The sequence below is a fragment of the Amborella trichopoda genome, chromosome 2, assembly GCF_054954075.1.
Source record: "Amborella trichopoda isolate Santa Cruz 75 chromosome 2, AtrichopodaSantaCruz75HAP2 v2.0, whole genome shotgun sequence".
Taxonomy (NCBI): Eukaryota; Viridiplantae; Streptophyta; class Magnoliopsida; order Amborellales; family Amborellaceae; genus Amborella; species Amborella trichopoda.
In genome coordinates, this window is record NC_142337.1 from 20,095,630 (window position 1) to 20,111,048 (window position 15,419).

General features: G+C 38.8%; 1 protein-coding gene across 3 annotated transcripts in view; it reads right to left on the reverse strand.

Moving 5' to 3' along the window:
* Positions 1-251: 251 nt before the first annotated feature.
* The window catches only part of LOC18445654 (uncharacterized), a 50,652-nt gene continuing 35,484 nt past the window's right edge, over positions 252-15,419 (reverse strand). For 2 of the 3 annotated variants that reach the window (XR_016049382.1, XM_011629296.3), the window contains 2 exons: positions 717-823; positions 252-493 (listed from right to left, as the gene is read on the reverse strand). Coding sequence is in view for 1 of the 3 variants with exons in the window: in XM_011629296.3 (XP_011627598.1) it covers positions 729-823 (95 nt within the window). In the remaining 2 variants the exon portion in view is untranslated. Of the gene's footprint in view, positions 494-716; positions 824-4,177; positions 4,271-15,419 lie in introns of those variants that run through there. The other variant, XR_016049383.1, reaches the window with a different exon arrangement.

Below are 15,419 nucleotides of genomic sequence, written 5' to 3' on the forward strand. Positions count from 1 at the left end.
TTATAATTAGAGACAAAAATAGATTCTTACACCATCATAAGAATTATTTACACCAAAATTTTGGAGGTGTGCCTATTTAAAGTTGTGACCTTATGCAAACCACACCTTCACTAAATATGGGAAACTTGAACAAATAGCAGCTCTCACTGTGTCCGTGTATTCCGCACATTGAACCTGCACTTTGTGGGTGTGTATGGGTATATGTGGATAGTGGGTGTGGGTGTGGGTGTATGTGAGAGTGTGAGAGAGAGTTTGCAGCAAGTGGTGACTGCCAAACCACGAAAAGGTGGCCAGCACTAATCCACATTTGCCATATTCCTTAAACAGAATTTCAACATCAGCATTCTTTCATTGCTTTATTTAGCAGTAACAATGGATTCTTTCATTGCTTTATTTAGCAATAACAATTGAAAGTACAGTACCACTAACTCAAATAGCCCAACATTAAAAGCCTCCCGGCATTGGAGCCCACTACACCTCGCAAGTCTTTTGCCTATTAACAAGCCATCAGATGGACCAAAACGTTAAGGGAAACAAGTCTGCCAGGGATCACTTTAACTAAAAGTATTAACTTTAATCATCAATTCATTCCAAGTGCAAGCATTGTAACACCCTTCTCATTCACTACTAGTTTAAGGCAGCTCAAGACAGCAGATTAGTATACACGGAAGACAGTATCCATGCTAAATAAATATAAGAGGGGAGGAGGGGGACACCTTTGTATAAAGCTAAAGAGCCGCAATGCATTCGATTTCAACCTTACAACCCGCCGGAAGGGCTGCAGCCTGGCAGCACGTGCGTGCTGGATGGGGAGCCGGGAAATCTGCAAATACGAAGTGACGTATCTCCATCACCTTCTGATATTCCAGTTTTTTTCTGTTTCTTCATTAAAATATCAATTAAATGCACAGCCTAACTTCCCTTATTTCAGGCCTCATAATTTGACCGACCTTTCAATTCTTACGGTATGCGGCAATGGCTTACACTTTTCAATATTATGTCTTTATTTTAATGTTTTAAGTGATAACATTCTGTTCAGAATATCTATAATTGCTCCCACAGTAAACAATAAATTTCCTGCTGATAAAAAAAATTAAACAAATTAAATTTCCAACACTTTTGAAGTCGAAAAGAAAGAAGTGTATAATTCAAATTTATTTAACGGGACAGAAACTAATCATGAGAATACTTCCGACCAATGTCACACAAGAAGCTGAAAACTAGTTATAATAGCATAGGATTTCTGTGCACATTTGGGCATGTTGGTTTGCATGGGGCATGGGGAACAATCTTTGATTCTGGAAACTGAACCTTTTCAATGCCGTCACCCTCTTGAAAACAAGAGTTAGATACAAAGGAATAAATAAAAGGGAAAGTACACCAAAATAGAAGGGAAATGGATGCCACTACTGGAGACTACCAATGAGACCTATTACTCATTAATTTCTGCCCCTTCCACACAAGACAACTAGATATTTTTTCAGTGTAAATTTCCTAGAATCACGCCCTGGTGTTTCCTCTGAACGCTAGTTTATCATCACCTGACACAAAACAAGGCAACTGTTCCAAAAAACAATTATGGGAATTGCCTTGCAATTTGGTAAAGAATAACCAGGCCCAAGAGAAACCACAAACTAAATGATCTTCATATGCATCTTGAAGAAGAAATATGGATAAATGCAACCTTCAGAATAACATAGTTATCAAGATTAACACCACCATCATCTGGAAAGCAGACGAGAACCCTCATTCTTATAATAGTGTATATTGTATGGTTAAATGATTTGACAAAATGTAGGAACAAGACAGGGCACTTCCAAAAGATGAAAGGTGGTATTCAAAGGCCATCTAGGGCTTTTGAGGTGTGATTGAACCTGAAATTTGTGTAGTATCTGGGTAATGAAGACAAGTAAACAGGAACACAAGAGGAGAAAGACAAGAAAGATGACTGAGGTAATGATTAACAGGATAACCATAAAGGCCATAGATATACTCTAGAAATTATGAGAAAGTTTGAAATTCTAGAAGCAAGGAAAGTTGGGCAGTGAAGCAGCACAATACTGAGATCATTATCAAACATAAGAGGATGAGAGAGGAGAATAGGTGCAGCCCAATTGATGAGAATAAGGAATATCAGAATGAGGCTACCAAGATGTAAACTAGAAAATGGATAGAGATTCATAAGGTTGCAAAGCCTGTGATATTAATATCTAGGCTAGAGGGAGATATAAAATCATAGACAACTCATCCTGGCTCAAATGCAGATGAGGTAACTAAACAATCAAATTCGAGCCCACCTCAAAAATTTCACTAGAAGAGGTTGTTTTGATGCCCAGATATCCTCAAATTGATCATCTTGACATCAAGATGCATGGACATGAGAAAAAAGTGGATTTCAAGTTTTGGAAATAGTGCATCTTGTAATGCATTTTTGGACCGTCAATTTTCAAGGTTTTCAAGTTTTCATAGATTTGCTCAATCTACACTATTTTTTAAGCTTTAAATTTAATAATTAAAGATGGAAATACATTTTAAGGCAATCACAAAGATTTCCAATATTGAAACCACATTTCTCGCTACTATTTGAAGGTGTGCTTTACTTTAATTGTTTAGAGCCTCAGCTCTATACAAACCACACCCTTTTTTAAAATATTTACTCTTTTTATGTTTTTGGCCCCTTGTCAATGGCTCTGACATGACTTGGGCAAGTCTCAAGCAGACTTACCCAAGTAGCTCTGGTCGGGCAGGGGCGGGCAGGTGTAGAGTACCTTACCCAAATGGTGTTTTAGAACACGAAAACAAAACATATTATGATCAATTGTCATTTGTTAACAAAGAAGAGTTTTGTCAAGGAGATACTACATAAGAGACTTGTGGGAATTAGCTGATGCTTTTCATTTTATGATTTACAGTGTCAAAATTCATAACTGTGTAAAGCATATGTAAGAATCGTAATGTGGATTGGGAAAAGCAAGAAGGATACAGAAATGCACAATGGACCATTTCAGCAAGAGATCTGGGTGATTGCGGATGAAATTACTGAAAACCCATCTCTAGCCAAATAATCTGTCAGTTTATTGGCTTTGCATTATGGGTGTCAAAGTGACATCAAAACATAAACATTTGTAAAAATTGTCAATAAGAATGTGCAATACCCATGAGTAGGGTCCCCTCATAGACGCCCATGGAACAATGTTTCTAACAATAATTCAAGTTTGGAAGTACAAGAGCTATATCAACAGATCTTGATTTTTCTCATATAAATGAAATTGATGTATCTTCCCGTAAAGAATTTCTCAAAACTGACCATTGACTTCACCATGCCTCCCTCCATGAGCAGCAAGATAAATAGCTAATGTTCACAAATGCTTTTCGTAGAATGATTCTTCTAAGAAGGTTTGCAAAGTAGCCGTTGTTCACAAAAGCTCGTAGTGAAAACAGGCATCCAAACCTACTATGCTCTAACTAGAGGTGGAGTGTTGAAGTGTGTGCATGTAAGATGTGTTACGAAGGGTAGGCCCTATAAGAAAACATTGCAAGGGGGTAGTTCAGTTAGTCTTTAGTGCCCATGTCATATGCCCATCTAAACTACAGTCTTGTAGTGCATTTATGATGCAAGGAAGATGGGACAGAAATAAACAAAAATAATAATAATAAATAAACAAGAGAATATATCCTCTCTTAGAGTCTACAAGGGAGTCCAACCCAAGGAGCTCGTCACAAGATCAAAAGACAATTTCTTTACTCTTTAAAAAACAACCACAAACCTAAAATCTAGAAAATAGCAAAATAAAAATATTAAAAAGAACCTGTCTAAATAGATTAAAGCGGATATGGGTCAAATGTCAGGGGATAAGGTTCGTAAATATCTTCTCTAAATCATGATGGCTGATCTTAAAGACAGATGACTCAGATTATTTCTCAACACCTCACAGATTACCGCAATATTCTAGATAATATTGAATCCTAATATGTCTCTCCTTCTCAAGGCTCACAGATTACCTCAATATTATATTGAATCCTAATCTGTCTCCCCTTCTCAAGGCTTTGATATCAACTAATGCATGGAGAAGCTCTGATACCACTTGATACAAGGAAGATGGAAAAGAAATAAAAATACTAATAAAAATAATAACAATAATAATAATAAATGGAGGTTATGGAGGGGAGAACATACCCTCACTCAAAATCTGCAAGGGAGCCCACCGCAAAGATCTCTTCACAAGATCAATAAACAATTTCTTTACTCTTCAAAAAAACAACCCCAAACCTAAAGTCCAGAAAATAGTAAAACAAAAATATTAAAAAAACATTACATCAATTTATAAACTTAAACTAATATAAGGGTAATCAAAAAGTGTATGCTTCCGTTGGAAACTCTCCTCCAATCTCTATTGTGGGTTCCCTATCCATTTTCCCTATAGACTCTTGTTTCTCCTTCCAGATATCTAGTATTGGATCCCTGTCCGTTTTCTCCATAGACTCTCTCCTCTCTCCTTCCAATCTTTAGTGTTGGATCCCTATCCATTTTCCTATAAACTCACTGCGAATATAATATCTGTTACAAATTGTTGTGCTATCTGATTTCACTCCTCTGGATGTTTGGTACACGATCTTCAACCTAGGAAGGTAACTAAACAAAGGTGTAGACATGGACAGTCTTTCTTCTTGATTTCCCATAGGCTGAACCTATTTCCTGTTGTTTAGTATGATGATATTAAGAGTGTAATTGAAGTTTGGAACCTACGGCATTATTGCCAAGATTATCTACATAATCATAGGCTAGCTAATTTATTTTCTTCTGCCACTATTACAAATAAATTTGATGAGGGAATTCCACTTTGAGTTTTACCTATCCCAACTATTGTGCTACAAAATCCCATACATTGCTTTTTCATTCTCATAATTTTCATACTAGTGCACGTTTACATATTATCCGTAGTGATGTCTGAGGGTGAGAGGCACCAAAGTCCATTCCATTTAAGACTGGGAAATACACTTTGTTTTACTTATTGATGATTGTACAAGATTTACATGGGTGTATTTCTTAAGATCAAAGTCCGAAGTTTGCATATTTGGTAATTGGAAGCTGGGGATTTCTTAGAATCTAGAAGTTCTAGTTTATTGGAAGCAGGAACCGTTGATATCTGTAATTTCTTGAATACTTGTTTGATAACCTGTCTGGAAGTTCTCGAACATGAGATTAGACTTCACCGTGACTTAATAAAGCTTCACAAAGATTAGGCTTCATTATTTCACAAAGAGAGTGATAGAGGAGAGAGAATCAAAGAGAGATAGAGAATGATTAGAGAAAGAAAGGACATGATTAGAGCAAGAAAGGAGTTGGAAAATGCACATTTAGAGAAGAATGGAGTAAGAGAGAGAAAGGGCACAATTAGAGATGACTTAGAGATAGAAAGGATAAGGTTAAAGAGAGAGGTTAGAGAGAGAAAAGGCACATTTAGAGAATGGAGTTAGAGAGAAATAGTGATGAGAGAGACTGAACTTAGAGTGGGAGAAAAAGGACATGTTAGAGAGAGAAATAACACAATTAGAGAGAGATGTCAAAGAGAGAAAGGGCAAGGGTTAGATGCAAGGAGTGCTAGATAGAGAAACGAGTGTTGCAGAACATTAGAGAGATAAAAGACATGGTTAGAGAAAGTATTTAGAGAGAGAGAGAAGGGGCACAGTTAGAAAGAGAGAGATTAAAGACATGCATGGTTAAAGAGAGGTAGAGAGAAAGGGAACAATTACAGAGAAGAGTTAGAGAGAGAAAGGGCATCATTAGATAGAAAGGAGTTGTCGGGAGAGAGAAAGGACATGGGAAGAGGAAAAAAAGAAGAGGGGAACTTCCTAGAAAATGAGACAAGGGAACTTCCATGGCAAGCTTGGAGGTTGCAAGCTCGTACTTTTTTGAAAACCCAGAACTTCCTAAAGCCAGTTTCTTATAGCACTTCTTGTTAACAAGGAAATGCTACAGGAAACTGAACTTCCAATTTCTAGATCTGAAACTTCCAATTATCAAACTTGACATGTGTTTAAACAATTTCATGCCATGATTGTAACACAATTTCATAAGCACATCTAGATACTGTATCAGATTCAAGCGGAGAATATCCCACACGAGAGTTTCAAGAGTTCTTATTGGACCATAGTCGTCATTCATCAAAGTCCATGCCCTCATACCCAAAACAGAATGGCATTCCAAAGCGAAAGAATCACACATCAGAAATACTTGCAGAGCACAAATGCATCACTCTCAGGTTCCTAGTATATTGGCTTGAAGCATGCCATACAACTATATATTGATTAATAGAATGCCTAGTGAAACTTCATACCCCATTTGAGTGCTTGTTTCAACAAAAGCCTAATATGAGTACCATAGAGGTTTTTGTTTACTTTGCTATACTCTGCTCCTCATAGTTGTTGGAGGCAGGAGCAGTTTCGGGAGCGGAATTAGTTCGGGAACGGTGGTGAATCACCACAAGGTGGAAGCTCGCTGGGTTAAGATTGACGTCTACATTCAACAAGTTAAGAAGCTAGATCCTAGGATAACTGGAAGCGAGATCGCATGTCATTGGGATCGAGGTTTTGACTTGGAGGGATCTAAGCTCCACTATATAGAAACAAGGTCAATTAACAGTATATGATAAAATTAGGATCGAGCCAATGCCCGCTTGACCATTATCATACACTTTAACTTATTACCAATCCATGGTTTTGGTACTCCAATTTACTACTATAATATACTTTAATAATAGCATAAATTGGCTTACTATGATATTAAAATGTAGTTTTTTCACTAGCATAATTCTAGCATACCATGATGTAATATACACCACAATTTAACATATTCTAAAGAAATAAATCTATAATACCAAGGAGAGCAGCAGTAGTTAAATTAATTGTATAGCTCCTCTCCTTGGAGAGATCCTACAAGCATGTTGACCAAGATCCCATTTTATAGGAAGTGAGATCCCTATTTCTCTGAATCCAGCTCCCTCTAAGATCCCTTATAGGAACCACGGGATCGAGTTCCTAAGGTGGGACCGTGGCCTTACCCCCACAGTTCCGGCAACTATGCTCCTCCTTGATAATGAATGTGATAAGCTTTGAGCAAAGACTGTTAAATGTGTATTTCTAGGGTCCTATGACACTCAAAGAGGGTATAAATGTTATACACTTGTGAAAAATCAATTGTGTATCACTTGCAACATTACCATTCTTGAACACATGCATTATTTTTTATCTACACACCTCTCCATCCTCATATAATACTCCCATTTTTGTCTAAATTGTTTGATTCCTTGTCTCCATCACCAGATAACCATATGCAGCCTCTCCGCACCTATTCTAAAAGGGAAAGAACTGTCCCAACAGTGGTACCCTCTGACCCTTCACCAGGGTTAGATCTTAGTGTTTTTTGTACCTACTATATCCTCTGACCCTTCACCAGTGTCAAATCCTCCTCAACTGTACACTTCAAACACAACTTCTGATGTAGTAGTACGCCATGCATCTCATGTTTCTTCATAGGTAGCTTCCTTAGATATTGCTCCCATTACTCTCTTATAAACAGGCAACTGAGCGCTTATGCTAGAGGCAGGCTATGCAGGAGGAAATTGAAGCTTTTGACTAAATCATACTCAAGATCTGATACCAATGCCAAAGGAGCACGTAAAGTTTGAAGCAAATGGGTTTACTCCATAAAACTCAAACCTGATGACACTCTTGATCGGTATAAGCCATGCCTAGTGGCATGAGAGGGCACAAAACAGGAGTATGGCTTCGACTATGAAGAGACATTTGCCTAGTAGCCAAAATAGCTAATTCTACGATCTAGGTTGTTGTTGCTTCAATATAGAAGTGAGATATATTCGAGATGGACATCAAGAATGCCTTTCTAAATGGCGATCCAAGGATAGTGTTGTCGGTTTCGGATGCGTGGGGGGCTGTAAGGGGGACCCAGTCTGAGATCGCACTCTCGGAAACCGCAGTGCACGTGGTGTTCTTGCGAATGCGGGTAGGGACCAACTAAAGCGAGAGAATTAGGGGTGTGAGACGGGACCTACCTCACAGTGGGTTGACACTCTCGGGCATGCGAGCCACACTCTTAGATCGCGATGCTATGGCTCGATCTGGCTTTGGCTCCCTTTCCCTACTCTGCAGCTTATAAACACACGTACATACGATGGCCAGATGACGGGGTCGAAAGACCCTGACTTGTCCTTAGAAAAATGCGTTTAAGAATATTAAAAGGGGGGGTGCTAAGATGAAGAAGATGCGATAGAAAGTGAAAAGGAGAAGACAGAAAGGGGGAGAAATGACCACTTGTCAATCTGACAACCTACCGACATAACCTCCCCTAGGAGGTATTACCAGACGCAAAAAAGGTACCAGACCAAAGTCTGAATACCTAGGAGCATACTTGAGGAACTGAGCTGTGGGACAGACTCAAACCAGACGAACCTCAGCAGAGCCTCCTAACAAATAGTCCGATGAAACGAAGGTAGAGGACGGGGGTTTTATAAAAAGGGAAGAGAGACGAAAATGGGGTAAGAAATAGAGGAGAATACGAGGTACAAAGGAGAAAGAAAGAAATTTTTAAGAGTTTGAGAGATATTGAGAGACATAAGAGAGTTGAGAGTTGAGAATTTGAACGAGAAAAAGATAGAAGAGAGAGAAGAGAGATAGAGAGGAGGAAATGAGAGGAGAGTGGGAGAGAGGGAAAGAAATGAGAGATAGAAGGCGAAAGAAAGAGATAGAGAGAGAAAAGAACGAGAAAGAGAGAAACGAGAGAGGGGGAGAGAAAGAGAGATCGAGATGTAGGAGAGGAGTCTAAGAAAAGAGAGAGAGGGCACAAGGGAAACAGAGTCGAGAGAGAGAGAAGACAAGATGAGAGAGGAAAAAAGAGGAGAGAAAAAGAGAGAGCATCAGAGAGCGAGTCGAGAGAGAGAAGAAGAGAGATGAGAGAAAGAGAGAAGACGTGATGAGAGAGAGCAAGGGAAAGAGAGACGAGATACAACTTTACAAATGCACTAAAGAGCTTATATATCATCCACAAAAAACATGGGTGGAAGAAGAAAAGTGAAAGAAATTGCTTGAAATTACATTTTGTGAATTTAAAAAGTGAATTCGTGTATGGGGAAAAATGACAGGTTTAGCCCCTAGCAAGAATCATTGAAATGGCAAAATAGTCCCTCAAAAAGGTACCATATGCCAATGCCATGGTTCGGGGCCATTTTTAGTGGTTTCAGGAGACATTCCGGGTAAGATAACATTGTGAAAACATTGGGCTCGTTGCAACGATCGATTTGATACCAACTTTTAGTCTTGGATCGAGCATTTGACCTTACTTTGAAAATCCGGCCAAAACCAATAAACTTGTCATCTTCGATCTTCGATCTTGCTCATTCTGTAGCATTTCCAGACATTTTCTTTATAACAAATCACAAGGGAAGTTGTTGCGGTCATTTTGCAATAAAAACCCTTCGATTTGATGCCAAATGATCACTTGCCAAATTGGGGAGGTCGCCGGATGATGGGATTCCAGTGACCGAAAAACATGTGGTTATGTAAATTTGAAATACGATGTCTGTCGGTCTTTGCATCTTGTGTAAATTTTACCACAAATCGAAGCCCTCTGAGTTGTGGTCGCAACAGACCCACATTTGGGCGATCCGATGTTGGGGCTTCGAGATATGGCCACTTGAGCGAATGGGTGTTTTTCTTTAAGGAATTCTTCAACACGAGTTTTCGGGTCCAACTTCTCTCTAGGATTTCTCTCAATCCGAGCAACCTGTCGGGTCGTGCCTTGTATCAAAATGTATGGGTTGATGAGACCTACCACATACTGAAATTTGGGCTTGATTGGCCTGAAGATGAGAGAGTTATGACCTTCATAAGGCAATTTCGTTTTGAATGACACAATTTCCATAAATGAAAATTGGTTCATTGAGGCAGCATGAATAGTGTGAAACCCACCCATTTTGGCTAAGTTAGCCCTAGAATGGTCCAGAAGCGTCCAAATGAGCTGAAAATTAATATTTGGGGGTTTTTGGACCTTCTGAACTCAATGAAAGTGGTCTGGTACTCATTTGAGACCTTGGCAATATAGCTCTAGTTATGAGGTACTTTTTAGCATAATAAGGACTGGCTTTGTGAACTAAATATCGTCCTGATCTGCTTTAACTTTGTCGGATTGGGACGAAACTTGGGGGGTGTCCTTAGGGCATAAAATGCTATCATCACATGCGTTTTGGGGCCCAAATCCGCCCAAAATTTATTTAAGAAGTGCTTCTGTAGTCCACAGGCATTTTTAGTACCTACATGCCTAAGTTGTGACTATCTTCTCCTTTATTCGCATCGAGGATGCAAGTGTGTCGAAAAATACCCTACAACATCTATGTCTATGACATATCGCCCAGGATATAATTCGACAGATACACAATACATGTGCCAGTTGAAGAAAAGCTTCATATAGGGTAAAACTAACTTCTAGTGCTTGGTTTGGCTGTCTAACAGAGTTATTCATGGAGCAGATTATATTCAAAGTCCTAAAACGAGTACTCTTGTTTACTTGACATGTGTGCCAGCACATTTCTCATCTTATGTACATCATAAGATGATTTAACTGGAGTTCGAGCAATGCAGGAGGATCTTCTCAATACCTTTAAAAACAAAGGAATGGGACATCTTAAGTGATTTTTTAGGCTAGCATTTTACAATACTCCTGAAGGCTATTGCTAAGACTACAGAATATACCCAAGATCTTATATGGCTTGCCCATCTAAGAGATTTAGATACTATAAAAACAACATTAGAGCATAATGTGAAGTATTCTAAAAGTGATGGTGATCCCTGATCCTTCTACCTATCGATGACTTGTTGGCATTCTTGTATACCTCACGATGACTCAATCAAATATGGCTTATGTCGTCCATATTGTAAGTTCATTTGTCTTAGATTCCTGTCATCCACACTTAAATGTTGAGTATCAAACCATTTGTTGTCAAGGGACTCAAGACATATCTTCTCCATTCCACCAAATCCCATCTTGTGCGAGTGGCTCAAGACATATCTTTTCCATTCCACCAACTCCCCACTTGAGCGAGTGGCTTCACTGATGCTCACTGTGCTAGAAGCATGAAACTCATTGCTCTGCTATAGGATATTACTTGTTCGGTTGTCCCTTGGTTCATCAATTGTCACATAGAAATCCAAGAAGCAATCTACTATTTCCAAGCCCACATCTAAATCAGAGTATAGAACTATATCTTCTCCGATAGAGAGGTGCATAGTTGCCAGGATCTTCCAACATATGTGGCGATACCACTCCCGAATCTCGCTCCAGCGCTCCACGAAAGGATCATCATGGGATCTCAATATTTAACTTTCGGGACCTCAATGAGCACTATTAGGGATCTCAGTCCCCATTGATATAGATCATAATCTCCACCTCGAAGACCAAGATAACAAGCAATCTAATAGTTTTTTGTAATTTATAACTAGTTACTAATACAACTATACTATTAATATAGTTGCAGTGCTTGTTGGCTCTAAATAGAGATATCGCTACTATTGGGGGTTGTAGCCTTTAAAGGCCATGCGAGCATGTAAATATGATAAATTATATCGTTTTGTGCACTTCAGTGGGAGTGTACTATGGTTGACTGACCTAAGGTTGGGCAGTCTAATGCCCAAGTCATGTCCACAACCTTTTTCCTTAGGCATAAGCACTATCGTTATGGATTTATAAGAGGGTCATCCCTTGTTGAGGTCAAAGAGATGGCCAAAGATGTTGTTTGTAGGCTAGGAGAGCTTCATGGTCTCATGTGTGCGGATGTAGGCTTGTGAGAGCGAGAGCTCTTCAACAAAACTTCCGCAAAATATGTATATATGATAGCTGCATTTTTTGGAAGCAATCCTAAAGAGGCTTATGCGTACACATAGAGAGAGCCCCCTTTATTGGCTAATTTTGACATGCCAATCATGAGCCCCAGATATGACTGTTGACCATGGGTCCCCTTGGGTTGATTTGAGAAGACAACTGTGGATCAAGGATCCTGACACTGGTGGAGTGCTCTAACAGTCATTTTTTTAACCTATTGGTACCAATCCACTTTTAGAAGCATTTATATGTGTGTTTTTAAGTTTTTAAGAACCTAAGAAATACTGTTTTGACCTAAAATATGTGACTTTTTTTTAGAAATTTTTCAAAAATTTATTTTCTATTGTGAAAAGCCTAGAAAGGAAAAAATTAATATTTTACAATTTAGTAGGGGCCTGATTTTATGCGGGATCCACATTGGGGGGGAGGTCAAGGGCCCATCTCCCACATGTGGCTAGGTCCATAGCTACTCGAATTTCTCATCGAAGGTCATGATTCCAATTCAAAACCCCTATTCAACAATTTTGACAGGGAATCTGCATGGAACCCATTTATACAAGTCTAGAATCTTGATTCCTTATTTTTTGAATAACGATTCCAACACTCAGAGAATCTCGTTTCCAATTTTTACTAACTCTCAATTCCACAATTAGTAACACTCGATTCTGCACTTGTTGAAATTGGTTTTCATATTTATCGGAGTTCCACCACTTCTTTTTTCTTTCTTTGTTTTTGCATTTTTCTGAGAAGAGATGTTTAGAAGTTTTCAAGGCATCAAAGTAATCGAGCTTCACACCCAATCTCAAGCTACAAGGTATAGTCATCTTTTTTGGTATGAAATAACCAATGGAAACCAACGTGGTGGTCCACGTTCTCTACTTAATCCTTCAAGTATGCATTGTATTGATCCAATAAAGAGATTGCAACTCCAAGATGTTAGAAATAATGTAATACATATGATGTAAATGTGCATGTATGGCATGTCGATTAATGAATGGCATAGAGAAATGTATTGTTTCCCTCTCAATTTCAAAGATGTCGGAATCTTGATTCTATATTGGTTGACTCCAACTTGGTTGGAAACTCGATTCCAAAGAGCTAGGAATCTCGATTCTATCTTTTCTATCTACATTTTGGACAAATTCCAATTTTTAAAAATAGGAATCTTGTTCCCCACTGTATGGACAACGATTCCAAAAACAAAAATTTTCCAGCTGGTCGCGATTCCTCGAATTCCATTTCCTAAATCGATTCAGTTTCGAAATAGCTTCGAGTAACTATGGCTAGGCCACGAGGGTGGGAAATGTGGCCCACATGGGCCCCATGCCACACACACAAAGTGGGACACCAATAATTAAATTTAAAATATTATTTTATTACTTGAGGAGTCCTATTTCTAGTAGGATTCCTATTTGGACAAGGACTCCTAGTTTGATAAGAGTTTGTATAAAAACATTATTTGTTTAAAGAGTCCTAATCATAGTTAAGGGAATCGTGTGGGTAGGGTGACGATCCGGCTCTGTAACCTCGATCCCACGGTTCCTACAAGAGATCTTGTAGGGACCCCAGTTTTTCGATTTTGGGATCTTGCTTCCAAAAAAAGGGGACCACATTCCATCCATTAGTGGAATCCAATTACATTTTGAAATAAATCCATGCTCCCATCAACCATGGTCCAAGGTTTTGGTACATTAAAATATTGGGTTCCATATTTGTGGGTTCTACTTTCATTAACAGATGATACCAGGTTAGAGATTGCCATTGTTTGAAGTTCCCATTAATTGAGGAATCATAGGTTCTATGATGTTAAAATCCAATCCCTTTTTCACATATCACGAAGTTCCAAAATTTTATATTCTTGATTTGAACTAGGCATAGTCTAGAGTGACCCATTCTTTTATTAAGTCCTGTTGTGTAAGTCAATCGTCTTAGTTGTGAGAGTATATATATCATTTAAAATCTCATTTTAATGATTTCCTACTGATTTGGAGTCTTGAATCACAATGATGAATATTGTTAGTTGTGAGATGAGAATATATGCTTTCATTTCTAGCTTTAAAAATCTTCTTAAAGTTCTTTTACATTAGAGAGAGAGAGAGAGCAGTTCATCTTGTCATCTTGCCCTTTCGGAGAACCAGCCTTTGAAAAACAATGGAAGCAAAGGAGACTACATTCAAAGAAGATGACCCTTCAGTGGTAGGATTCTGGATTGCCAGTGACTTAGAGGGAATGGTGGATGCCAAACTTATGTCATGGCTTGAAGATGTAGTGGGAGGGACAGGCCGTGGTAATGGAGCACTCTGACGAGCCTCATCATTAGCATCAAGGCGGTCGCCTAATGCTTCTAATGCCCCAACATCATCCTCGAGGTGGTAATCACCATGATGAAAATCCCATCCTTTGTACTTCTCTACATAGTTTGATAGCAGTCTACTTAACAACCTGTCAATATAGTAAACCTAAACCAATGACTCGAAGCGTTGAGCATTTAACCTATTCTGCTTAACACTGTGAATATAACTATACATACTCCAACACCTCTCAGCACATGATGAGTTGACAACCTGAAACAACACCTTAACAGCCAATGAATACAATTCAGGAACCCCACCACAACTAAGGGTGGGGAGCACTTGATAAGGGATCCCTGATAAATGGCATTGGCAGACCTCAAAGCCAATCAGCTAAGGATTTTGATTCCTATACTTTAACAATCTCGTTATTAAAATAAGAGGAACCCCATTATATGACATACTTAAACCTCGATTCTTTAACCAAGGGAACTCGTACTAGCTCTACTTAACAACCTTATTTTTTTGCATAGTGGAGCTTAGATTCCTGCTAGTCAAAACATCAAACCCATTGACATTGGATCTGGCTCCCATAAACCTAAGGATCTCGGTCCTTGTCTTGTTCATTGTACACGCGCCGATCCAAACCCCAGGAAGCTTCTACAATAGGGCGGTTCGGCGAATCCCGAACTAATCCCGCTCCCGCCTCCAACAACTATGGTCCTAATTGCACTGAGTCTTATTTGGATTAGGATTCCTACTTGGACTAGGACTCATAGTTTAATTAGAACTCGTAATAAAATATTATTTTGTAAAGAGCCCTATTTTGATTAGGATTCCTACTTGGATTAGGACTCCTACTTTAATCAGAATTCAAAATAAAATAGCAATTTATCCTATCTAGAAGTGGATATGGGTAAAAAGATTCACAGGATAAGGTTCCCAAAATTCTCCCTAAATCATGATGGCAGATTTCAGGATGGATGGCTCATATTATTTATCACTCACCTCACTAATTACCTAAATATTTTTTAGATGATGCTAAATCCTCATCTGATTGGAACACCCTAGAGCCCTTGGCGCCTATATAAGGAGGTAAACCCCCCTCCATTCTCTACACACTTTTTTTTTAATATGGTTTGTTAAAATATAACTCCTAGTATCTATTTCCCCTCTCTCTCTTTTTCCTTTCTCCACTCCATGCCATTTATCTCTCTTTCTAGCTCCCTCTCTCCTCT